At 46.7% G+C, this 22,501-nt stretch overlaps 1 protein-coding gene across 1 annotated transcript; it reads left to right on the forward strand.

Annotated features, from left to right (window-relative positions):
* Positions 1 to 6,543: 6,543 nt before the first annotated feature.
* Positions 6,544 to 9,009, forward strand: LOC148042312 (uncharacterized). Its single transcript, XM_087702980.1, has 2 exons — positions 6,544 to 6,875; positions 7,012 to 9,009. Coding segments are annotated over exons 1-2 (1,551 nt in total). The 5' UTR covers positions 6,544 to 6,873; the 3' UTR covers positions 8,561 to 9,009.
* The last annotated feature ends 13,492 nt before the right edge of the window (positions 9,010 to 22,501 follow it).

Below are 22,501 nucleotides of genomic sequence, written 5' to 3' on the forward strand. Positions count from 1 at the left end.
AACAGGTAAGACACTGGACTGGACTGTGGAGGGACAAGAAGGGTCGCTAAGCAGGTGTGGAGAAAGTCTGCATGGTCCGTCCGTCCATTGATTTTGATCACATGACCATGGAGATGCTGCAACATTTAGAAGTGTAGAAACTTGTCATAAGTCACTTTTTTCAGTGCTGCTGTAACTTTAAATAGTCACTAAATGAACTGTTGTTGAGTCTAGGACTACCTGTAGTTTCAAGTCTTTGTATTGTCTTTGTGTTCATCTTTTTGGTATCTCAACATTAAATAATAATATAGAGCATTCACACCTAGATTTTAAGAAAATAGCTTATGGGCAGTAGAAAAGCTACTGATATTAATCCCTACAGTCTTATATTATTAGTTAGCATAATTATTATATATTTAACTACTTCAGAGTCAGCCTTAATTATTCCATAACCGATTAGGGGTAATTTTGTTGGAATTTTGTTTTCAACCTGGTCTATTTCATGAACACTTTGCAGGGAAAAATCTGACTTAACATTTATTTTTTAGATATATATTCCTTTTTTCCATTTAGGAACTCAAAGCATCACCTCCTTTCTCCCATTTTTCCAAAATACTTTCATGAAGTAGGTAGAGCTAAGAGAAAATGACTTGCCCCAATCCCCCAGCAGAGCAAAAGAAAACTTGACGATGAATTTCTCTATTGTATTTCTACTCTTCCACCTTAATGATCAGACTCCCTCTCTGGTAGAGCGCTTTTAGACATGGTTTGTCATTCCAGAAGAGGAATCTTTTAAATTTGGGGAGAATATTCTGGCTATTTCGCAAATAGGGATTTATCCTTTCATTAGTAGATTTTATGACCTTGCTGGTCACAAAATTTTCTTGCTCAGAAAGAAAACTCTCACAGCCTCTAGCAGGTGTCGGATGTGGGAAGTCAGGCTCTGCCCTATTCTCAACCACAGAAACTCAATACAGGAGGTGACTTTTATTATTCCTCTATCTTCACTTAGCTTAACTCAGACGGTGATAAAAAATTGGAGGAGATGGCACCATGCAGGCACTGTTCCCTCTAAGGTGCGCGGCTGGAGGAGGAATTCTGGGAATTTAAGTCCACAAGGCTTAAAGCTGTCAGGTTTGAAGACCCCTGGGTTTTTTTTTCCTAAAGGGTGTGCAAAGGTCTTGGAACTTGACAGCTTTAAGACTTGCATGCTTCAATGCCAGAGTTCCTGAGCCAACATGACTGGAGGAGGAATTCTGGGAGTTGAAGTCCACAAGGCTTAAAGCTATCAGATTTGAAGACCCTTGGGATTTTTTTTCCTAAAGGGTTAGGGGTGAAAAGGTCTTGTAACTTGACAGCTTTAAGACTTGCGTGCTTCAATGCCAGAGTTTCTGAGCCAACATTTTGGTTGCTAAGCAGGACCGTTGTTAAGTGATACTGATATTATATAACACTTTTAATTAAGCGGGTACCTTGAATAAACATAACTTTGAGTTTCAAATAATACTGATTTTGTTGTTGTCTTAGGTGACATCTGTGAAAAAAATTCAGGTACTCAGGCATGAAAATGTGCCACTCAAACACTATACTTTTCCGCTCACACTGAAAAAAAAAATAGAGAGAACATTGCATGCAGGCCACTTTGAGTTGGGGGGGGGAAGCAGGATATATATTTAATTAATGCATAAGGTAATAGCTTGTAATTTCATACTGACATTTCTATTTTTATAAATCTTTGCTCTGTGCATTTATTAGCCAGAGCACATTTATTCCTTTAGAGTAGTATACTATTCTGTTCATTTGTCCAATTTCCTCTCCCAGCTTTCATTCAAACGTCCCTGGTGTACATAAACTTTTATCTTCAGAATAAACCTACCTACCTACCTACCTACCTACCTACCTACCTACCTACCTGTCATCTACCTATTGAAAAGTAGCAACAGCTGACCCTACATTAGAACAATTGAGGCTGTATGTTGAAACTTCCAAGTAGGAGTGTAACAACTTTTTTATTCTATTGATATGCAGCAAACATCATCACTTTAGTGACCAAAGTTACAATGGCATTGAAAAAAGTGACTGATGACCATTTTTCACACTTAGCGACCGTTGCAGATGCCATACTTAAAAAGATTTATGAGTGTGCAGAAATGGACAGAATGACGGGTTGGCTGAGGGACAAAGGAGAAACGGAACATTATCTGAGCTGGAACCTGTGGTATATGTGGGCGACAAAGAGAACAGCAGGGACTTAAAACGGGGAAAGTTAAAATAGCAGCTCTTAACAATGGGAAGTAAAAGTGAACTATTGTAACAGATCCCTGAATTTTGTAACAAGAAGATGCCGATTAGAGACTAAACAATGAGGAAGAAAAAAAATGTTGGGCTGTGAATGACTGTCAGGGGTGTGTGTGTTTGTATGTTTAAAGTTGTATTTGTATGTCTTATTAAAAAAATGTATAACCAATAAAGATTATTTAAAAATAATAATATTCTATACACAATAAATTAAAATAAAACCATTAAAATATTCTATACACAATAAATATTTTTTTAAAAAAACTTTAAAAGCATAAAGGGAAAAAAGCAGGCAGAATCAGCAGCTTTCCGATGTGATGGATGCAAGGAGCAGGCAGGTGAGCAGGCAGCAGGTAAGGTGGCCTGGCTGGCAGGCTTAGGCAGCCAAGGGAGACTGGGGGACTGGGGGGGTGGGGGGTGGCAAGAGAGGCCTCAGCTGGCGGTTCTGGGGCCCTTCCTCCACTGCAGGGCTCCGAGGCTCAGTCAGCATTCCCGTGGCCATGTTTTTAAGCCGGCAGCCACCTGGAGGCCTTCTTTACTGGTGCAGCCACTTTTGGGGCGAATAGGGCTTCGGTTTTCAGCCCGACAGCCCCAAAAGCCTCTTCTGGGCATCTATTGCAGTTGCGAGGAGCCAAGGAGCGTAAAGTAGGACATAAAGTGAGATTTGGACATTAAGTGTGACAACCTACTGGGTCAGGCTGGACAGCCTCTCGGGACCCCTTTACTTCTATATTAAAAAGTCACATAGGCAGAGTTGCAGCTTCCAAAAGGACAGGAAGCCGGTGCCTAACCACAAGATGTTCCAGCCAACGTCCCTATGTCAAAACCTATGTCAAAAGTCCAAGGTTCAATTAAAGTTCCTTAATGACACGTCCTCCATAAACAAAAGGAGAAGTAAGACCCCGTCTCCTTCTAAGGCTTCTCTCCTCAAGGTAACCTCTAAGAAATGAGTTAAGTGTTTCCGTGTTGCAATGCTTTTGGGAATGTATAAGAACGCGTGCATGGATAATGAAGGGTGTTCAGAACTTGCGATGCTAAGCCATGGGCTCCCTTTCTGAACCTGGCTGCCAAATAGACTTTTCCTGTATCCTGAGAAGTCTAACGCCTGTCATTTTCTGCAAGAAGGGCATGGAGAAGAGCGTGAAGATTCTCGGTGCTCGCGGCTTGGTTTAGCCTCACTGGATGTCACAGACTCCTTTGTCCAGTCCTGGCCATATTCTATGTTCCCTACGAGGAAGGACCTCCGTGGGAGGCGGAGGCTTCGGCCTCTCTCTCCCCCCTGCAGGACGACGGAGGAAGCAAGGAAGGAAGCGCCGCCCGAGAGGAGGAGGAAGAGGAGGAGGAGGCGGGTCCTTCGGAAGACCCCGGGGGCCCCAAGGGATCCAGGAGGGGGGAGGGGCTCCTTCCAAGGCTCCTGAGCAGGTTTGTGTATGTAGACTGCCTCTGTCCAGGGAGGCTCCACTCATTAATGTGCCTCTGGATGAACTTCCCATCGCCTTCCCTTCCTTTTGCCAGGCTCTTTTGTGTTTTCTTCCGTCACCCCAGGTGAGCTCCCTCCATCGTTTCTGCTTAGGGGAGAGAACTTTTCCTGAATCCCCAAGTAATACGGCCATGCAGGACAGGAAAAAGAAATCCTGTCTCCCTTGAACAATTTCTGCCAAAAGAAAATCCTGCATGGCTTCATGGTGCTGAATCCCCAGGGACATGACCCTCTTTTGCCCATCTTCCAAATGTTGAGGGCTCCAGCAGCTGAAGACCCAGAAAGAATCCAACTTGGAGAATATCAACATTGCATGATTTCCTGTTTCTTTTTCCCCCCAACAATGAGATATTGATTTCTATGAGGAAATTCACTAGCAGGAGATTCTCCTCCTTAGCTCCTCTTTAACTGGGGACGGTCTCCTTTTGGGAGGATATGAAGCTGAAGAAGTAGAGAGGAGTAGGGGAGAGGAAAGGGAAAGAAGAAAGAGGAAAGGAGAGGCAGATGGGGAGGGATAGGAAGAGAGGAGAGAGGATATGAAGGGGAAGAGATAGAGAGGAGTAGGGGAGAGCAAAGGGAAGAAGGGAAAGGAGAGGAGAGGGAGATGGGGACTGATAGGAAGAGAGGAGAGAGGATATGAAGGGGAAGAGATAGAGAGGAGTAGGTGAGAGGAAAGGGAAAGAAGAAAGAAAAAAGGAGAGGCAGATGGGGAGGGATAGGAAGAGATAAGAGGGGATATGAAGGGGAAGAGGTAGAGAAGAGTAAGGGAGAGCAAAGGGAAGAAGGGAAAGAAGAGAGGAGAGGGAGATGGGGAGGGATTGGAAGAGGAGGAGAGAGGATATGAAGGGGAAGAGGTAGAGGGGAGTACTGGAGAGCAAAGGGAAGAAGGAAAAGAAGAAAGAGTAAAGGAGAGGGAGATGGGGAGGGATAGGAAGAGGAGGAGAGAGGATATGAAGGGGAAGTTTAGAGGGCAGTAGGGGAGAGCAAAGGGAAGAAGGAAGAAAGACAGAGGAGAGGGGATATGAAGGGGAAGAGGTAGAGAAGAGTAAGGGAGAGGAAAGGGAAGAAGGAAAGGGGAAGAAAAAAAGAGGAAAGGAGAGGGAGATGGGGAGGGATAGGAAGAGGAGGAGAGAGGATATGAAGGGGAAGAGAAGAGTAAGGGATGGGTGCAAATGAGGGCTGGAGACTCTGATTTGCAGATCTAATGACTCCGAGGCCTTAATTTAAGAAAACTCTCCTTTAGGTATCATTTAATGATTGAATTTCTTGGTTTTGCTCTTGAGTTTTCCATAGTCAACAAAGTCACAAACAAAATATTTTTTTCTATCCTCTTTTAGCTTTGCCCCTTTTTCAGATTTCTCCTTTACGCTTTCCAAGAAATTATAGCCAGGGAACATTATACATTTGCACTTTATTTGTGCATTGCATGTTAAAGAATTATTATTCAAGTGTTCAAGTATATACATAAATATCGTAATGGAGCTTGCCATCAAGGTCATAGCTAGGGACGGACATAAAGAGGGTCGGTCACTTGACCAACCAGAACGTTACTGGGATATTTTAAAGGGCTTTGCTGATGGGTCCCCAGCCAAGGGGGCAGTTTTAGACAGAGCCACGTGGGGCCACGTTTCCCACCTTAGGAAGTGTATTTCTCATTTATGAAGCCCCAATGTGGAAGCGGTTCGCCTTTGCTTCTTCCAGGCAGAGTGGAGATCTCTTTGTGGTCTACTGTCCCTTCCACAGCCAATTGGGCCCATTTCAATTAGAGGCCAGCTGGCAGCTGCCACTCACGGGACACAAAAGACGTGGGATGTCCTTTCCCAGGATCTTCAACCGTCCTTCAACAGGCCACTGCAGCCCCTGAGCATGTACAGAGTTTATTTGCGCCCCCTGTTCCCACCCCGCCTTCTCCGGCCCCTGTTTGGTCCTAGCCAGACTTTGTCCGGAGCTGGGGGGCCTTTTTGGTCTCCTCGGCTGGGACGTCCAGCGGCTCTTGTGCCATGGGGGGCCTCGGGGTCTCCTCCGCTGCAGGGTTGGGGGTCCCTGTGGCCAGAGGGCCTCCTCAACCGCAGGGGATCCAGTCCAGAGGAGCCACTGAAGCAAAGCAACTGCAGGAGCCTCTCCAGCTCCTTCTCCAGGGGGCCCAGAGTTCCCCCCGCGGCTGGTCTCCCCCCTGCTCAGCCCCAAAGGGAGGAGGAGGGGTCCTTCCCCCCCCCTGCAGGAAAGGGTGGGGGGATCCCCTCCTGGGATCCGCTTCTCCCCCCCCTTGGGATCCCTGGCTTTCCAGTGGATCCCCCCGTCCCTCCTGGGCTCCCTCGTCTCCCGGGATCCCCTCGGGCTGAGCTCCGTCCCTTCCCGGGATCCCTTCGGCTGCTTGGCTCCTGGCCCGGCGGTTCTCCTCCTGGGGGTGGCAGGGCCTTTTCCCAGGGGTCGCCCGAGACCCCCGGGGGGAGCCTGGCAGGAGAAGCCGGGGAAGGGAGGAGGCGGGCCTTCCCTTCGGAGCCTCCCCTTCAGCTCCCCGAGCGAAGCTCCGCCGCCTCCGCCAGGAGCCTACCGCGCCCAAAGGAGCCGCCCGAAGGGAAGGGGCGGTGGGAGGGGCGGGGCCACCGCGGCTCCTCCCACCACAGCCCCGCCCTCCCTCCGCCTCTCCGGGTGGCTGGCTGTGGGCGGGGGGCGGGGCGGAAGGAGGGGCCGGAGTGGGGACAGACGCGCAAGCGCAGACGACGCTGGAAAAGGACGCAGAGGACGCAGAAAGCAGGAGGAGCTCGGTGGGCGGAGCTGCGGAGGCCGAGAGGAACCGTTGATGAGGCGCAGAACCAGGCGCGGAGAATGAAATAAAAGAAAGGAACGTGGCGGCGAAGGGAAGGCTGGAGCCCAATTGGGCGCTTGGGGGTCAACGCCGCAGGAGGAACCGTGTCGAACGGCATCAGGAAGGCCGAGAACCGAACTGTTCTAGCGGGTCCGTTTCTCCTTCGGGGGAAAGGACAAGGAGGCGGTGCCTGGAGAGGAGGAGGCGGGGCTTCGCAGGAAGGAGGGGCTGGGAAGCGGAGCGCCTTCTCTTTCGGAACCAGAGAGCTGACGGAAGGAGCGGTTCCCTTCGGAGGCGGAGAAACCGGATGTAAGTAGAGGCTGCTGGGATGGAGTGGCAGCCTGCGAGGGTCTCCTTCGGGTCCTCGGGAGGGGAGGCCTCGGCCTGGGCCTCTCCTGCGGTGAGGGGGGCGCCGCCGTGACCCGCCTCTCTTTCTCCCCTGCAGGAGGACGGAGGAGCCCGGCGGGGGAGGGAAGGAAGGAAGCGCCGGCCGAGAGGAGGAGGAGGAGGAGAGCGGGCCCCGCGGAGCAGCCCCGGGAGACGGCGGGGAAAGGCCGGGGGGCTCCGGAGCTGCAGGAGGGATGAGCCCAGGGGGAGCCCGGGAAATGCGGCTACCGGGGGGGCGATGCGGGGAGGAGGAAACGGGGGGAGAGGCCGAAATGGGCCTGGAGGGCGGAGGGTCCTTCGGAAGACCCCGAAATCTCCAAAGGATCCAGGAGGAAGAAGAGAGATATCAGTGCCCGGAATGTGAAAAATTCTTCAAGAGAAATAAGTATCTTCGAAAGCATCTAAAGGTCCATTTAGGAGAAAAACCTCATAAATGTCTGGAGTGTGGAAAGAGCTTCAGTCAGAGGAGCAGCCTTTATGCACATCAAAGGATCCACACAGGAGAAAAACCTCATAAATGTCTGGAGTGTGAAAAGATCTTCAGTCGGAGGGACAACCTTTATAGACATGAAATGATCCATTTAGGAGAAAAACCTCATAAATGTCTGGAGTGTGGAAAGAGCTTTAGTCAGAGGAGCAAACTTTATGCACACCAAAGGATCCACACAGGAGAAAAACCTCATAAATGTCTGGAGTGTGGAAAGAGCTTCAGTGAGAGGAGCAAACTTTATGCACACCAAAGGATCCACACAGGAGAAAAACCTCATAAATGTCTGGAGTGTGGAAAGAGCTTCAGGCAGAGGAACACCCTTTATACACATCAAAGGATCCACACAGGAGAAAAACCTCATAAATGCCTGGAGTGTGGAAAGAGCTTCAGTCAGAGGGGCAACCTTTATAAACATCAAAAGATCCACACAGGAGAAAAACCTCATAAATATCTGGAGTGTGGAAAGAGCTTCACTGAAAGGAGCAGCCTTTATGCACATCAAAGGATCCACACAGGAGAAAAACCTCATAAATGTCTGGAGTGTGGAAAGAGCTTCAGTCAGAGTAGCAGCTTTTATGCACATCAAAGGATCCACACAGAAGAAAAACCTCATAAATGTCTGGAGTGTGGAAAGAGCTTCAGGCAGAGTAGCAGCCTTTATGTACATCAAAGGATCCACACAGGAAAAAAACCTCATAAATGTCTGGAGTGTGGAAAGAGCTTCAGGCGGAGGAGCCACCTTTATAGACATCAAAGGATCCACACAGGAGAAAAACCTCATAAATGTCTGGAGTGTGGAAAGAGCTTCACTGAGAGGAGCAACCTTTATGCACATCAAAGGATCCACACAGGAGAAAAACCTTATAAATGTCTGGAGTGTGGAAAGAGCTTCAGTCAGAGTAGCAGCCTTTATGCACATCAAAGGATCCACACAGGAGAAAAACCTCATAAATGTCTGGAGTGTGGAAAGAGCTTCACTGAGAGGAGAGGCCTTTATAGACATCAAAGGATCCATTCAGGAGAAAATCCTCCGCCCAATCCCAGCATTCAGGCAGGGGGAGGCCGAGGGTCCCTCCTGGGACTGCAGCCGTTCCCTCCCCCTGGGGTCCTCCCGTAGGCAAGGTGGGTTGGGAGGTCTGGGGGTGCAGCCAGGTGAGCGAAAGCTGAAGGGGCCACGGAGTTTTCCGCCCTTTTAATGCTCTCCTCGTTTTGCACTGAAGACCTGAGCTAATCTGATGCTGGAGCCCAGTGAGGCTTAGACTGATGGAGGAAGTTCCCTTCTGAGCTGACACAATAAGAACAAGCCAGCTGGAAGGGACCTTAGAGGTCTTCTAGCTGAACCCTCTGCTCAAGCAGCAGATCTCATCCCAAAGGTGCTTTTTCAGGAGGCAACTGGATTTTCTTTCCCTTCACTTCTCACCCAAGAAATGTCCTCCGTTAATAGGACAGAGCAGAAGGGAATTCTTTATTGGCCAAGTGTGATTGGACACACAAGGAATTTGTCTTTGGTGCATCACCTCTCACAGTGTACCTGAAGTAAAATAAAAGGCATCCATCAACATACAACACTTGGTGATAGTCATAAGTTACTAACAAGCAATCAAATCGTACTAAGAAAGAAACAGAACCATCTAAATTGTCAAGATACAAGCAACATAGTCATAAGTGGGGAGAGACAGTTACCGAGAAGAGTAAGAAGAAGATAGTAATGCAGTCTTAGGAGGAGGTGTGGGAATTCGTTCTTGAGCAGAGTGATGGCAGGTGGGGGAAAGCTGTTCTTGTGTGTAGTTGTCTTGGTGTGCAATGCCCTATGCACCCCAGAGACAGTAAGCACGGTAGTCAGCCAGCCCCTCCCCACTTTAGCTGCCTTACCAGCCCCTCCCTCTCCACATTCACCTGCTCCTCCTTTCCAAAAACTGCAGCAGTGGGGGGAAATCCCCTCCAATACTGCTCTCTTCCTGGTTGCAGTTTTCAACCTTTTTGAGCCCTTGGAAACCGTGTCTGTGTGTCTGTTTGTGTGATTTTCCTCCTACACCCTCTCCCTCTGTGGAGGGGACTCCTGTTGTGGCTGCTGCCTGTGCCACTGTGCCCTGCGACATAGCCCTCCACCCCTGGGTTGGCTATTCGTTGAGCCATTGGGAGCTTTGGATTTTCATACAGTGTTTTGCCCATCTTCTTCCCCGTTTTATTGTCCTCTCTTGTAAGCCACCCAGAGTCATTGGCAGTTGGGCTCCCCTTTGCTTCTCTCAAACTCTCCCCAATTCAGGCAATCAAGTTCTTTTCGGCTCCACACCAAACTTAGTGCCTGAGTTTGGAGAGTAAGATATGAAAATCCTGCGTGGCTTCATGATGCTGAATCCCCAAGGACATGACCCTCTTTTGCCCATCTTCCAAATGTTGAGGGCTCCAGCAGCTGAAGACCCAGAAAGAATCCAACTTGGAGAATATCAACATTGCATGATTTCCTGTTTCTTTTTTTCCCCAACAATGAGATATTGATTTCTATGAGGAAATTCACTAGCAGGAGATTCTCCTCCTTAGCTCCTCTTTAACTGGAGACGGTCTCCTTTTGGGCATGAATTCCAAATTCAGATATCCAGGAAGAAAATGTATCCACGCAGTTGCTGTTTAAAGACACACTTGTCTTCTCCCCAATTGGGGTCTGAGCCTGGTGTGGAAGCCAATGATGGACCCAGACAGGAGGGGCAGGTTTTGTGATTGCTTTTTATTGGAGGACTCCAAGGAAAAAGGTTCCTGGTCAAAAGGCCAAGAACAAAGGATTAAGAAAGCTTTATACATTTTCACTAAAGGAGAAGGTGGGACAAGGGGAAATAATAAGAAATGTCCTCTAAAAAACACTTTAGCAATAATTCTACCATTTGTTCTATTGGTCTCTAGCTGTGCCATTCCTAAGCCTTGGCTAACGAAGGCCCCAGGAGTTCTCTAACAGGCCTTTCATTGACTGCCGCCAATCTCTATTCCTAACTTTTAGCTGAGCTCTGCAAGTTGTCTAATTCTCCTTACTTTTATCAACTTTCTAGCTACCCATAATTACTGCAAGCTTTACACATGCATATTTCCTCTTGATAAGCATTCTTTGTTCCTGTGAGACAGACAGAGCCCCACACCCCAATTCCAGTCTTCCTGCTTTACTTTCAAGCGTGTGCTATGACCTTGCTTTAGCACCCAGCCCATCATCCCCCCCCCCCTTTGAATCTGAAAATGACCTCATTTTCCAAGGTTCACCCAACAGCAATATCCCTGTACTGGGAGACCTCCTGGTTTACTTACAGGTGGGGAGGCAAAGCAGAAGGCATTGTAATGCACAACAGGTGATTAAGAGAACAATGACTTTGCCTGCCAGGGTCATTATTAGGTCCTTAACCAGTGAAATCAGGCAACCCTCCTGTCAGTCAATGCCACTTCTCTTTCCATTCCTCCATGGGGGAGTAGGGGTTGCAGCTCTCTTTGTGTTGTGTGTAGTTCAGCTGTGGAATTCCAGGATTTCTCCAGAATCTGCACACAGCATTGTTGTCCAAGTAGTGCTCACCCATCTCCTTAGGATGCCAATATCATATCTAGAGCCATTCTATTCTGAACTGTCATTGTCCAAATGGCTTCTTGTTCTTTTGCTGCAGCAATAAAAAACTCCCCAGTCTCCTTGGCTAGGATTTCCCCCACCGCTTGTATATGATACAAAGCATTATTGAGGGACCAGAGCCAACGGAGCAAAGAAAGGGGTTCAGGTACTTTCTGATTTGTTCAAGATTCCTGTGGTTTCCAATCTTCCTTTCAGGTAAAGTGGGCATAACATAGGTACCCACCTATATGGGAAGAGCACAGATACATAACAAAATCATGTGGTCTCATCCCAAAGATTGTTAAGTTTATTTGTCTTAATATCTTAGCCTTCATGCACACAGACGCACCAATCAGCTAGTGGTAATAATTGAGTAACTCCTAATCCTTGTGTGGGTAGCTACAAACACCTTTTGGGGAAATGTCCTCTCACACAACTATGGTTCCGGAGGCTTTTGGTTCCAGAACAATAACTTCAGTCACAGGTCTGCTACTGAGAAAGTCACAGGCTGCGCAGTCCAGGAATCTGGACGGGCAGATCATGGGTATTTCTTCACTCTGGAAGTGATCAATCCAAGATGCCAGGCCTTCCACTGTTAGGGCTGTATGGGTGGTCTGAAGCCCTTGAGAGGGTCCCTTCCACTGCTGATCCAAGGAGGTTGTTGGTCCCCGCGTCTTTACAAGTGTCCCGTCTGCAGGCTGAAACGGATGCCCTGGGGATGTAGTCCTGCAGATAACGAATTTTGTTTTAAAGGAATCCTTAGAGGTGCATCTGGTAGAATAACTTTGCTCTCTACCTGCCACCCATCGTTCCCCTCCTTGCCTCTGATAAACTTGGCCCATGCCCTGTGCCCGGGTGTATAAGAGGCCAAGGAAGGGGGTATGGAAGGAGACATGGGAATTCGGGTAGCTGTTCCATCTGAGCGTCGTAGGGCAGCTTCCTTAGCGGTATAGAAGTCTAACTGCTATTGCTTTCTATCTATCTATCTATCTATCTATCTATCTATCTATCTATCTATCTATCTATCTATCTATCTATCTGATTGTTGGGGGCGATATGCTGACTCTGTAATCCACTTAGAGAGGGCTGAAAGCCCTATGAAGCGGTATATAAGTCTAACTGCTATTGCTATTTAAACAGGTGGATATTTTGCTGTTTAATATCTATATTCCTCCACTTAATAAGAATAGTGTGATCAATAAGATTTGGGACAGCATAGAAGGTTTTATTCTTGGCTGCTCAGACAAATACCCCCAAAGCAGCAATAATTATAGGGGGGGGGGACTTAAACGCTAGAATGGGACCAAATGATCAAGCATTATTTAATCAATGTAAGATCCACTATGATGAGAATGTAACAGGAGAATCCCTGCATCCCAGACAATTTAAAGACCCTAAAGCAAATCGGGCAGGTTTGTGTGTAGGACAGAAGACTGTTATGTTTGGATCTTTGTATCCTTAATGGGTCCCCATGGGGTGTCTTTCCAGCAGAATATACTTCTCGGGGAGCAGGAAGAAAATCCACGGTTGATTCCTGGATAATATCATATGATCGGAAGTTCTTACAGAAGATGGAGGAAGACTCACGACTGGAAAGCAATCATAATACAATATTCCTTACTCTCACATTGCACCAGAGATCTCTGTGGGCAGGCACAGCTTACCTGTCTCTGCCCAGGTTAGAGACTCAAAATACCCAGGTAAAAATTAAATGGAAAGAGGAAAATGCTAAGGAAGTTACCAAACGGATGTTAGTTCCAGAAACCATAGAGCTACCTACATCTCTGTTAAGGAATAACTTTGGAGGATCTTACTTAGAGGGGTTTGAAACTTTAATTTTAAATTTGAATGCGGTTCTCATTAACAGAACACTAGCTCGCTCCCAAAGGCCGGTCTCAAAGAATAAAAAATGGTATTCGTTGCGTGCAGCTAAAAAGGATATATAATATGGAGTACAGGAAAAGTAAAAATGCCCCTTTTGAGGATCACACTCACTACTTAAAGCAGTTGAAAGCACAATATAAGACCCTTCTAAAAGAAAATAAAAAAATGCGACTTGGAGGGAGTCTTGACATAGATTAATTACTTCAGTCGGGACAAAAAAATACATCCCTTTTTGGTGCATCACCAGGGGATTGGGGAAACCCCCCCTACCCCCCAACTAATCGGGTTCCGATTCATGCCTGGGAAGAGTATTTTAGGGAGCCTTATACAGATCCTGACTATGTAACCAAGGAGAGCCAAGCTAGTTTGGACCAAACTCCTTACTGGCCCCCCGTTACAACAGAAGAGATATCCCGGTTGATCGGAGCCCTAAAGGCTACTAATAAGCAGAGGTGGGTTCCTACTAGTTCGCACCAGTTCGGTAGAACCAGTTCGTCAAATCTGCCGAACCGGTTAGAAGAGGTTCCACCAGAAAGCAGGCCACACCTACAGAAGAGGTTCCAAAATTTTTTGAAGCCCAACACACACACACACACACACACAGAAAGAGAACGAAAGGAAGAAATTAAAGAAAGAAAAAGTGAGAGATGAAAGAAAAAAGGGACAGAGAGGCAGAGAGACATAAGGAAGGAAAGAGAGAAAGAAAGAAAGAAAACACATGGCCGGCAAGCCACTCCCACCAGGTCACATGGCTGGCAAGCCACTCCCACAAAGGAGGCCACACCCACAAAGTTGGTTCGAAAAAAATTTGAAACCCACCACTGCTAATAAGGGACCCGGGGCTGATAATGTCCTGCCAGAAATAATCAAAAAGAAGGCCAGTTGAAGTTGGTGGGCTCCACTTTTAGCCTCTCTGTTTACATTGATAGATAAAACTGGCCATATGCCAAGAGATCGGGGAATAGCAATTATCATACCAATTTATAAAAAAGGGAATAGAAATGACCCAGGCAATTATAGACCCATTAGTCTTCTGAGCGTTATTAGTAAACTGTATGCCAAACACCTAAACTATAAACTCCAGGATTTGCTAATATCAGGGGGGATAATCGAACTAGCCGGTTTCAGAGAAGGAAGATCTACGGTGGATCATATCTTGGTACTCCACCATTTAGTACAAAAATACACGTATAAAAAAATCCTCTCTTTTTGTGGACTTCCTGGATTGTAAGCAGGCCTTTGATTCAATATCCAGGATCGTCCTCTGGGGGAAATTAAAATGCACCACTATCGATCAACGCCTCCTCTTCCTCATACAAAAATTGTATGCCAATTCCCCCTTGAAAGTGAGGTGCAATCCCCAAGGGAGTTTAACCGCCCCAGTAAGGGTACAAAAAGGGGTACGGCAGGGTTGCATCCTGTCCCCCTCCCTCTTCAACTTCTATATCAATCCCCTGATCGATCTCTTACAGGACCCAGATTTCCATCCTCCTAACCTAGAACAATGCAAAATCAGGGCAACACTCGGCTATTGCAGGCAAAACAAGCTGGTCCTTAACTTTGATAAATCAAAAGTTTTAGTTTTTGCTAAAAGACCACGCCAATACTCCTGGGAAATAGAAGGACATTGTCAGCCTCTGTTTCGCTTACTTGCTCTCGGCTGCCATAGAAACGGGGAGGGTGGGGGCACGGTATTTAGGATGGGCATAAATGGTACAGGGGGTGATATGAAAAGGGCGTTTTCTTCTCACAGTCTTCTGCGCATGCTGGTGGCCGGTGTTTGGACCTGGTCAAGGCCAACCCTCCTGCATAGAAACATGATGGTGCCTTTTGGAGATGCATCCATCTTTTCATAACCAGTAAAACTATTTTAATTCCAGGAACAATGGAGCTGGGAGTTTTCTTTCTTGGTCATTGATGGAGGCACGCCTGACAGACATAGTTTAGAACAGTGTTTTTCAACCACTGTGCCGCGGCACACTAGTGTGCCGTGACATAGTGTAAGGTGTGCCGTGGGAGTATTACTTTATATATAGTCAATATAGGCACAGAGTTAAATTTTTTTAACATTTTCTAATGGTGGTGTGCCTCGTGATTTTTTTCATGAAAAAAGTGTGCCTTTGCACAAAAAAGGTTGAAAAACACTGGTTTAGAACAGGTTAGAACATTTAGATACCTTGGGCTGGTTTTCCACTCGCAAGGGACATGGAAGGCACACCTGGATCATACATTGCAAGCAGCCAACAGGTCCTCAAACGCAATCAAACACTTCTTTTATACAGGTGGAGGTCAGTTAGTACCTTCTGCCTTAAAACTTTTCGAGGCCAAAACATTGTCGCAAATGCTATATGGGGCACAAACAGGAATCCTTGCAAAGAGAGACTTGCTAGAAACCACACAAACTAAATTCCTGCGAGCCATCTTAGCTGCACCCAAAGGAACTCCAAATGCCCAGTTAGGAATTGAGACAGGCATGCCTCAAATTCAGGTAAGAGCCTGGAAGATGATGGTCGTTCCTTGGCTTAAAATGCATTTCTTTCCAGAGGGACTGTCCCCACTAGTGTTGACTGACAATTTCCCTTCCCCCTGGAAACTGATTGATCACAAGCTGGGCTCTCACTGGTATTCTTAATGTCCCCAGGCTTTGATCAAGCAAAGCAAGTAGTAATCAATAGAATGGGGGACATGGAGTTCCAAGAAGAACTAAATAGGTTGCCTCTCCACAGTAGGGACAGAATCAAACAGGGAGTGTGGGAATCGGAAAGATATCTAAATGACCTGGTCTTCCCAAAACAAAGAATAGCTTTCTTCAGAGTCAGATTCAACCTTCTTCCCTCAGCACTCCTCCAGGGCAGGTATAAGAGAACACCTATAGCAGAACAGGTTTGTATATGTGGTAAAGGAGAAGTGGGAGATAATTCACATGTATTATTACACAGGGAGCTACACAGAGCTTGTAGGTCTGCACATATTCTCCCCTTATTAGAGAGATTGCCAGGGAGGGCAGACCATTTTTATCTAGCCTTCCTCCTCCAGGACACTAACCCGGTTACCACGTCTGCAGTGGCAAAGTTCTGTGCTGCTGCAATGTCCATAAGAAAAAAAAATTGGCTACAGAAGTATAGTTGTCATCTTGTACCAATTATCTGGACATACCTCTGACAATTTCTGGACCATTGTATTTACTCCCATACTTATCGGCTTCTCACCCACGTAAACCAGGGAGTGACCTGAACAATTTGAGAACATGCGTGTTATTATCCACTTTTAACGTCAATACTTTTTAATTATATTTTAATATCAGTACTTTTTAATATATGGTAAAAAGTAATGTGTATTGCTGGCCTTTGACAGTAATAAAGATTTATACTCTACGAAAGCCAGGATGTTATTCTATGATGTCTGTATAAAAAGGAGCCACACCGTCTCTGAAGGGGAGATCTTCCCTGCGTATCCTTGGGGTTATGTTGGGAACAACTGACCATCATGTCTTTAAGCTTTGATCAAAGATTAAATGCTGATTGTTATTCAAGCCTCCCTTTAAGTCTCAGCTTTGGCTCATTGGGACTTGGATGTGTTCTCAAACTTCTATGGGTCTCAAACCTTACATTGTGAATTCACTCCCCCCACCCTTCCAGGAGAGTGGTTATGTTAAAAAAAGACTTTTTCTCTCTCTCCACATTTTTGGAACTTAGAGAAATACATAACTTTCTACGAGTTTTCTATCAATCAACTCTCAATGTAAGTCTTTTCACACAAAATAAAAAATCAAAGTTCTCACCTTTCAACCTGGACAGGCATAAAATACATTTCTCTCTCTCCCTCTCTCTCTTTCCACTTACATATACCAACAACTTTTCCAGCCCTCCCCCCTCCAGGTCTTAGAAATGACAGAGAGACAAAGAGATAGAGAGAGAGAGAGACAGAGAGAGAGGGAGGGAGAGAGAGAGAGAGAACATCATTTCCAGATCTATGGAGATTGTTGTTGGTCTTCCCTAAAGTTTACTTCTTTGGAATAACAACCATTAAAGCTGCAACTATTCAGTTGCTGACTTCTCATAACTCCTCAAATCTGTGGGATGCTTGGATCCCACATAGGATCTTCAAAGGGAAACAGAAGATCTCTAGCATTCTCTGGTGTCTCTGATCCAACTTTCCCCACAAACATCCCTTTGTCCTCCTCAGTCAGAAAAACATCAAACAACAAAGAGGATTAGGGGACTGGAGACTAAAACCTATGAAGAACCTTTGCAGGAACTGGATATGTCTAGTTTAATGAAAAGAAGGACCAGGGGAGACATGATAGCAGTCTTCCAATATCTCAGGGGTTGCCAGAAAGAAGAGGGAGTCAAGCTATTCTCCAAGGCACCTGAGGGAAGAACAAGGAGCAATGGGTGGAAACTAATCAAGGAGAGAAGCAACTAAGAACTGAGGAGGAATTTCCTGACAGTTAGAACATTTAATCAGTGGAATAGAAGTTGCCTGCAGAAGTTGTGAATGCCCCAACACTGGAAGTCTTTAAGAAGATGTTGGATAGCCATTTGTCTGAAACGGTATAGGGTTTCCTGCCTAGGCAGGGGGTTGGACTAGAAGACCTCCAAGGTCCCTCTCAACTCTGCTATTGTATTATATTAAACATAGTTTGTAACTCATTCCATATAGGATTATGAGTAGAAATAATGCTTTTAAACAATTAAGCCATTTTTGTAGGATTTTCACCATATGCTGGAGTAATCTAGGCACCTCCCATTGTGGGACGATTGGGGCTTGGGGTACCCCATCTGGAACAGGGGCTGCCCTCTTAGGAGAGCTAAATATTAGTGGGAGAAGTTCCATGGAGGGAGGGGGGCATCTGGTAAAATATCTGAGTGATTTCAATATGGTGCAATTGCTCTCAAAGATGGGCTCATTAGAAAAGAATTTCTTTGGTTGGGGAGGGGTCCACTATACAGAATCAGTAACTCTGCATTACTACTGACCTTTTAAAAAAAAACTGAGCATATCAGTGTTCAGATTTTCTAGACTCCCATAATTGAGTCGGAAGAGCAAGTATAACTGGTTGTTCAAAGACATCTTCAGAAGGCCATGAATGATTCTTTGGGAGTTTTCAAGTTTGGGCCAGATATGCTTACAAAATTTAAACAGGCCCTTTTCTCTCTCCCCTCCCTCCGCATTCTATCCTGCCGGCTGCCAAACAAATTGTGGTATAGACCAGTGGTTCCCAAACTTGGCAACTTTAAGACTTGTGAACTTCAACTCCCAGAATTCACTCCCAGAGCTGGCTGGAGAAGTAATACACATTACTTTTTACCATATATTAAAAAGTACTGATATTAAAATATAATTAAAAAGTATTGGCGTTAAAAGTGGATAATAACACGCATGTTCTCAAATTGTTCAGGTCACTCCCTGGTTTACATGGGTGAGAAGCCGATAAGTATGGGAGTAAATACAATGGTCCAGAGATTGTCAGAGGTATGTCCAGATAATTGGTACAAGATGACAACTATACTTCTGTAACCGATTTTTTTCTTATGGACATTGCAGCAGCACAGAACTTTGCCACTGCAGACGTGGTAACCTGGTTAGTGTCCTGGAGGAGGAAGGCTAGATAAAAATGGTCTGCCCTCCCTGGCAATCTCTCTAATAAGGGGAGAATATGTGCAGACCTACAAGCTCTGTGTAGCTCGCAGTGTAACAGAACATGTGAATTATCTCCCACTTCTCCTTTACCACATATACAAACCCGTTCTGCTATAGGTGTTCTCTTATACCTGCCCTGGAGGAGTGCTGAGGGAAGGTGGTTAAATCTGGCTCTGAAGAAACCTATTCTTTGTTTTGGGGAGATCAGGTCATTTAGATATCTTGCCGATTCCCACACTCCCTGTTTGATTCTGTCCCTACTGTGGAGAGGCAACCTATTTAGTTCTTCTTGGAACTCCATGTCCCTCATTCTATTGATTACTACTTGCTTTGCTTGATCAAAGCCTGGGGACATTGAGAATACCAGTGAGAGCCCATGAGAGCCCAACCTGTGATCAATCAGTTTCCAGGGGGAAGGGAAATTGTCCGTCAACACTAGTGGGGACAGTCCCTCTGGAAAGAAATGCATAATGAATGACCATCATCTTCCAGGCTCTTACCTGAATTTGAGGCATGCCTGTCTCAATTCCTAACTGGGCATTTGGAGTTCCTTTGGGTGCAGCTAAGATGGCTCGCAGGAATTTAGTTTGTATGGTTTCTAGCAAGTCTTTGCAAGGATTCCTATTTGTGCCCCATAAAGAATTTGAGCCAATGTTTTGGCCTCGAAAAGTTTTAAGGCAGCAGGTACTAACTGACCTCCACCTGTATAAAAGAAGTGTTTGATTGCGTTTGAGGACCTGTTGCCTGCTTGCAATGTGTGATCCAGGTGTGCCTTCCATGTCCCTTGCGAGTGGAAAACCAGCCCAAGGTATCTAAATGTTCTAACCTGTTCCAAACTATGTCTGTCAGGCGTGCCTCCATCAATGACCAAGAAAGAAAACCCCCAGCTGCATTGTTCCTGGAATTAAAATAGTTTTACTGGTTATGAAAAGATGGATGCATCTCCAAAAGGCACCATCATGTTTCTATGCAGGAGGGTTGGCCTTGACCAGGTCCAAACACCGGCCACCAGCATGCGCAGAAGAGTGTGAGAAGAAAACGCCCTTTTCATATCACCTCCTGTATCATTTATGCCCATCCCAAATACTGTGCCCCCACCCTCCCCGTTTCTATGGCAGCCGAGAGCCAGTAAGCGAAACAGAGGCTGACAATGTCCTTCTATTTCCCAGGAGTATTGGCGTGGTCTTTTAGCAAAAACTAAAACTTTTGATTTATCAAAGTTAAGGACCAGCTTGTTTTGCCTGCAATAGCCGAGTGTTGCCCTGATTTTGCATTGTTCTAGGTTAGGAGGATGGAAATCAGGGTCCTGTAAGAGATCGATCAGGGGATTGATATAGAAGTTGAAGAGGGAGGGGGACAGGATGCAACCCTGCCGTACCCCTTTTTGTACCCTTACTGGGGCGGTTAAACTCCCTTGGGGATTGCACCTCACTTTCAAGGGGGAATTGGCATACAATTTTTGTATGAGGAAGAGGAGGCGTTGATCGATAGTGGTGCATTTTAATTTCCCCCAGAGGACGATCCTGGATATTGAATCAAAGGCCTGCTTACAATCCAGGAAGGCCACAAAAAGAGAGGATTTTTTTATACGTGTATTTTTGTACTAAATGGTGGAAGTTGCCAAGTTTGGGAGCCACTGGTCTAGACATCTGAGAGGAGTAAAAGCATTTTCGCATCCATTTCTTGTGAGTCTCTTAAATTCCCCATTCCAGCAGTTTCCAGCCTCCTTGCTCACTTGCGGGAAGGGTGTGTGTGTGTGTGCTGAAACCCTGAGGTCGAAAGGATTCTGACCCCCGGAGAGCCCTTTGCTCACATCTGGGAAGGGTCAGAATCCTGGACCCTCGTGGTTTCCTCTGCCGGCAAATGGGGGGGAAGAAGGACGGACTTCTCGGGACAAGGACGGTGGCAGAGTCAGGTCAAAGCAGGAGAAAGCCATCCACAAAGCCCCCCTTCACAGCCCAAGGGATCCTGCGTGGCGCTGGTTAAGGGGCAGCCTTAGAAACCCCTAAGGAGGTGGTGAGTTCTAGTCCTGCGGGAGCCCTGAAAGGCAGCTGGGTGGCCTTGGACCCCCTCCCTCCCTCTGTTGTGATGGGAGGAGGAAGGAGCAACCGGTCTCTTCCCCACTTTAAGCCATGCATCAAGTAATAAGGGGAGTCCATTAAATGCAGGCACTCCTTGACTTATCACCAGCCATTCGCTTAGTGACGGTTTGAAGGAGGGTCCGGACTCCCCCTCCCCGCCCTTGCCGGACCCCGGGGGGGGGGGGCTGCGAGCCTCCTGTGGCCGGAGGGGAGAGAAGCGCCGGTGGGACGAGGCTCTGGCGGGCAGCCTTCCCGATGGGTGGACTTCAACTCCCAGGATCCCCCCGGCAGCCGCTTCCAGATTTGGGGGCCTCCCGGACTCCCCCCCCCCCTTTTCCCTCCGTCTTTGGAGGCAGCTTTTGCGGCGCCCCTCCGAAGGCAGCACGGGCAGCGCCTGCCCTCTAGTGGCCGCCTGTGGGAAATGCCCGGGAGACCCTCCCAACATTCAGGCTGCTTGAAAGGGGGAGCAAGGCGGGCGGGGGGGGGGGAGGGGGGGCAGCAGCGCTCCTTGCCCTCCATGGAGCCCCCCCACCCTTTGCCCCGCCCACTTTCCCTCCCCACGTGCGGGGGGCGGGGGGGGGGGCTTTGTGCATGCTGCGCTTTCTGTATTGGCACGTGGCGTTTTGCATCCTACCCCGTTTGTCCAAACAATCATCTTTAAACAATCTTGGGTGTTTGTGTAGTTGTGTGTCCAGTGGGTGGTGTGGAAAATGGCAAAACTGACTTAAAGAATGTCTCTAATTTGAATCCGAGTTGGAAATCGTTGCTGGGCTTTTTGCTCGAAGCTGGAAGAAAATATGAATCTTTTTTTATTTTGGATGATTAGGATGATTTTGTAAGTGTAGAAAAAGCTTGAAATGTTGTTGAGAAGCAAAAAGGTCGGGAGGGTTTTTTGTGTCATCTTCTGCGGTGGACTCCAACCTTGGCAACTTTAAGACCTCTGGACTTCAACTCCCAGAGTTCCTCAGCCAGCAAAGCTGATCTACTGCACCAAAGAAACTCAGAAGTCATAAAAGTTGTTTAAAAGAGCCAAGAACCGAATTGCTTTTACACAACGCTCAGTGACTCTCCTCTCCCATCGGATGAGTCCTGGACTTACAGCGGTTCATTTAGCGACCATTTAGTGACATTTCTGTTTGTCCGCTTCTGACCACTGCAGCATCCCACGGTCATGCGATCAAACTCCAGATGCCGGGTAACGGGTTCATATTTACGACGGTCGCATCATCCCAGGGTCACGAGATCCCCTTTTGCGACCTTCCGACAAGCAAATTCAATGGGGAAGCCAGGCTCACTTATCAAAGATTCTTTTATTACATTTTCATTTTCTTTTATACAATCACTTAAATACTGTGCAGTTAAAAAAAAAAGAAGCAATAAACAACTCATAACACTTCTATCCTACATACACCCTTCCTTCTACCCCTCCAACTTTCATTTCTCCCTTCCAACAATCCCCTCTTCTACTTCCCCTCCCCCTCAGCCATTCCTTTCTCCCCTTCCCACCATCTCACCCTCCTTACATTCCCTTCTCACTCCCTCTTAATTCCCCCCTCTTCTTTCCCTCTACACCTCGCTTCGGTGTATTTCTAGTATTCATTGGTCTATTTGTTTTGTACTAAAACAAAAGAAAAATAAAAGGAAAAGAAAGAAGAAAAGAAAAAAAGAAAAAAAGCAACAGTATCCAAGTGCATTCATTGTTCTGAAAATTGAGTCTATACTTCCACCCTCCCCCCCACCCACCCCCTGAACCCCCCTCCCTGACCCCCTTCCGACTTCCCAGGTCCCATTCCCGGCATCGTTCTTTATCAAGCAAAGTCTGGAGTATATTGAAACCAAATAGATTAGAAGTTACAAAATAATAAAAAAT

Source organism: Thamnophis sirtalis, unplaced genomic scaffold (assembly GCF_051295495.1).
Source record: "Thamnophis sirtalis isolate CommonGarterSnake01/CBP01778 unplaced genomic scaffold, rThaSir2_p1.2 scaffold_18, whole genome shotgun sequence".
Lineage (NCBI taxonomy): Eukaryota > Metazoa > Chordata > Lepidosauria > Squamata > Natricidae > Thamnophis > Thamnophis sirtalis.